The 2,748-nt window shown below is 36.9% G+C and overlaps 1 protein-coding gene across 1 annotated transcript; it reads left to right on the top strand.

Annotated features, from left to right (window-relative positions):
* The first annotated feature begins 649 nt into the window (after positions 1-649).
* ARMH2 (armadillo like helical domain containing 2) lies at positions 650-2,748 on the top strand. The gene is made up of 2 exons (XM_007949817.1): positions 650-917; positions 2,321-2,748. The coding sequence occupies exons 1-2, from the start codon at positions 650-652 to the stop codon at positions 2,746-2,748; spliced, it is 696 nt and encodes a 231-aa protein (XP_007948008.1).

Genomic DNA, 2,748 nt, shown 5'->3' with positions numbered 1-2,748 from the left:
AAAAAAAAAAAAAAAAAAAACTTCCACAGCATTAGTGTATTTGAAGAGTACTGGCACGTTTTTTTTGTAGAATGTATCAAATTTGGGATATATTTTAGAAGTGGAGCCAATGGAATTCCCTGATAGACTGGATATGGGATGTAAATCAAGGATGAATCTAAAATTTTTAACCTGAGCAACTAGAAGGATGGAATGCCTTCTTTCAAGATAAACTAAGAAGCAGTAGGTTTAGGAAAGATCAGTAATTCTGTACTGGATATGTTCAGTGTGAGAAGCCTCTTAGATATCTAAATAAAGATATCAAGTTAGAGACTGAATATGAGTCTGGAGTTCAGACTGTTGATTTTCAGAAGTAGATTGCTAGGCCTTTCTTCCTGGTCCATCTTAGTCTGGAAACTCCACTGAAACCTATTTAGCATCTGAGCAACACACAAGCCTCCATTAACAGACAAGCAAAAAGGTGTGGATACATGTGAAGTGCATTGGCTGGGAATCAAACCCAGCTCTTCCACCTGGAAGGTGAGAATCCTACCACTGAGCTACCAATGCCATTCTTCACAGTTGCTAAGGGATGCATTCCAGAGTTCTTGACTGTGAGCTCACGTTACCACCAGTGATGTAGCTGAAGTACCATTGGCCTTTTTACACAATGGCTAAGAGCCATGGTTTTTGTAAGCAATTTTGGATTCAGATTTATCACTATTTTGTGAGGCTATATCAGGCCTTCAAGAGATTCTGGAAAGTCAATGTTAAGGGCTCCTTTGTTCCAAAGAAGGAGGAAGAACATATCTCTTCAGCTGAGAGTATTTTTCACAAAGAAAAGATTTTGGTACTAGGTCATATGTTGAGGAATACATCTCTAGCCATTGAGAAGAGAGCTGAAGCTGGCTACAGAATTGGAATATTGGCCTTCACAGGTACTGATTCAACCAGTTGTGTGAAACAAGTGTTTCAAAATCCTTTTGCTTATAACACTGTAATTTAGTGATTTTCATAACTCTAGTCTTAACATTCCAACAACCTTTCCTTTGCTTAGATTATTCTTTTATTTTTTTTATCTTTGCACCACCAAAGATAACTACTAATTATTTTTTTCCTCAAGGATCTTGTTTTAAAAGAATGTGTCCATTAAATAAATTACTAATTATTTTCCATTTTATTAATTTAAAATATGCATGTGCTGTAACAGCCTATCAAAGCTCTCATTATCATTAAAAAAAAAAAAAAATCAGTGAATCTATACTGGAATGATATAACTCCAACCTGGTGATATGATTCCAAATCAGAGTAAAACTATTTGGTATTTTATTTTGCATCTTGTAAAAAAAATGTGTTAATCAGAAAATAATGTAGAATAATCAATAAGAACTTAATGTTTATAAAGCACCTTCCAGGAAAGCCAATAGGTGCATTAGTAAAAGACAATACTAATGGGTGCTTGTTAGAAAATTAAGTGGTAAACTATCTCAAAGTATACATTGTTTTGATGAATATCGCATCCAAACTAACTCCACGTTTTCTAAGAAATTTCAAGATATGTAAAGAAATTTTATAGATAGTTCTCCACAGCCCCTCATAAGAAGCTTTAACTGGCAGCTACATGTCTTAGATTTTTTTTTTTTTTTTTTCATTGTAACAATGAATTATTTAGATGTAGTGTGATAGAGTCCCTGGGTGCTGAAAGTGGTTAAGTCCTTGGGTACTAACCAAAAGGTTAGTGGTTCAAACCCAGCCAGAGATGCCTCGAAAGACAGGCTTGTATCTGAAAGATCACAACCACTGAAAAAACCCTATGGAGCTACATTCTATTCTGATACGCACGAGGTCACCATGAGTGAGGACTGATCAACAGCAACTCATTTGGAGTTTTTTGTTCGTTTATTTCATCTGGTAAAATAAATCTTTCAAAGGATGATGTCCAATGGAGAAAACAATAAAAGGGGTCCTTTTGTGAAAACACAAAGGGTGTTTTCAATAGCTGATTTTTTGGGAACAGATCACCAGGCCTTTCTTCTGAGGCACTTCTGGGTAAACTCAGACATTTGAGATAGTAGCCAAGTGCATTAACTTTTTGCACCACCCAGGAACTCCACATTACAAATCACTCCTTCCTTATTAACACACACTTCTTAGTTCAACACACACATTCTAGTCTTCACAGCAGCATGTTACATGGGGAAAAAGCCTCTAAAATTCGAAGTACCCAAAGTCTCACCTACCTAGCAACAAGAATATGAGCACAACACAGGAGCCCTCTAAAATGTTGACAGCAACTTAGATATACCAAACACTTCTGGAAATGCAAATGCTTGTTTTACAGGAGGACCAACTGCTGGGAAATTTGCCGCTGAGTACATGAAAGAAGTACATGAGTTGTTGCAAAATCATGATATAGTGCCAAAAATCAAGGTCCTGCTGCTCCAAAGTGTAGCATGCTGGTGCTATTTAAACCCTGTCAGCCAGAGAAGAGCCCGACTCCTGCATTTCATTCCTCTTCTTGTTGGTTTTATTGAAGAGATACATGAGTCTACTACCCAAAGTGAAATAAACAGCCACCTTCTTGTTAAATTTTGGACTTGCTATGCTCTCTCTGTCATGACATGCAATAACTCGCCTTGCATGAAGGAGCTCAGAGGCTATAGCTCTATGAAATATCAATTGCAAATATTGGCTATTCAGAACTGGTCTGGATGGCCTGAGAATTTTGCAGAGGTGCTGTACTTCTTAGTTGGTTTTCACAGGAATTAA

The sequence above is a fragment of the Orycteropus afer genome, unplaced genomic scaffold, assembly GCF_000298275.1.
Source record: "Orycteropus afer afer isolate SDZICR_OR568_19922 unplaced genomic scaffold, OryAfe1.0 scaffold00255, whole genome shotgun sequence".
NCBI lineage: Eukaryota > Metazoa > Chordata > Mammalia > Tubulidentata > Orycteropodidae > Orycteropus > Orycteropus afer.
Note: the sequence above shows the minus strand (reverse complement) of the source record. Positions and strands in the feature narration are given on the sequence as shown.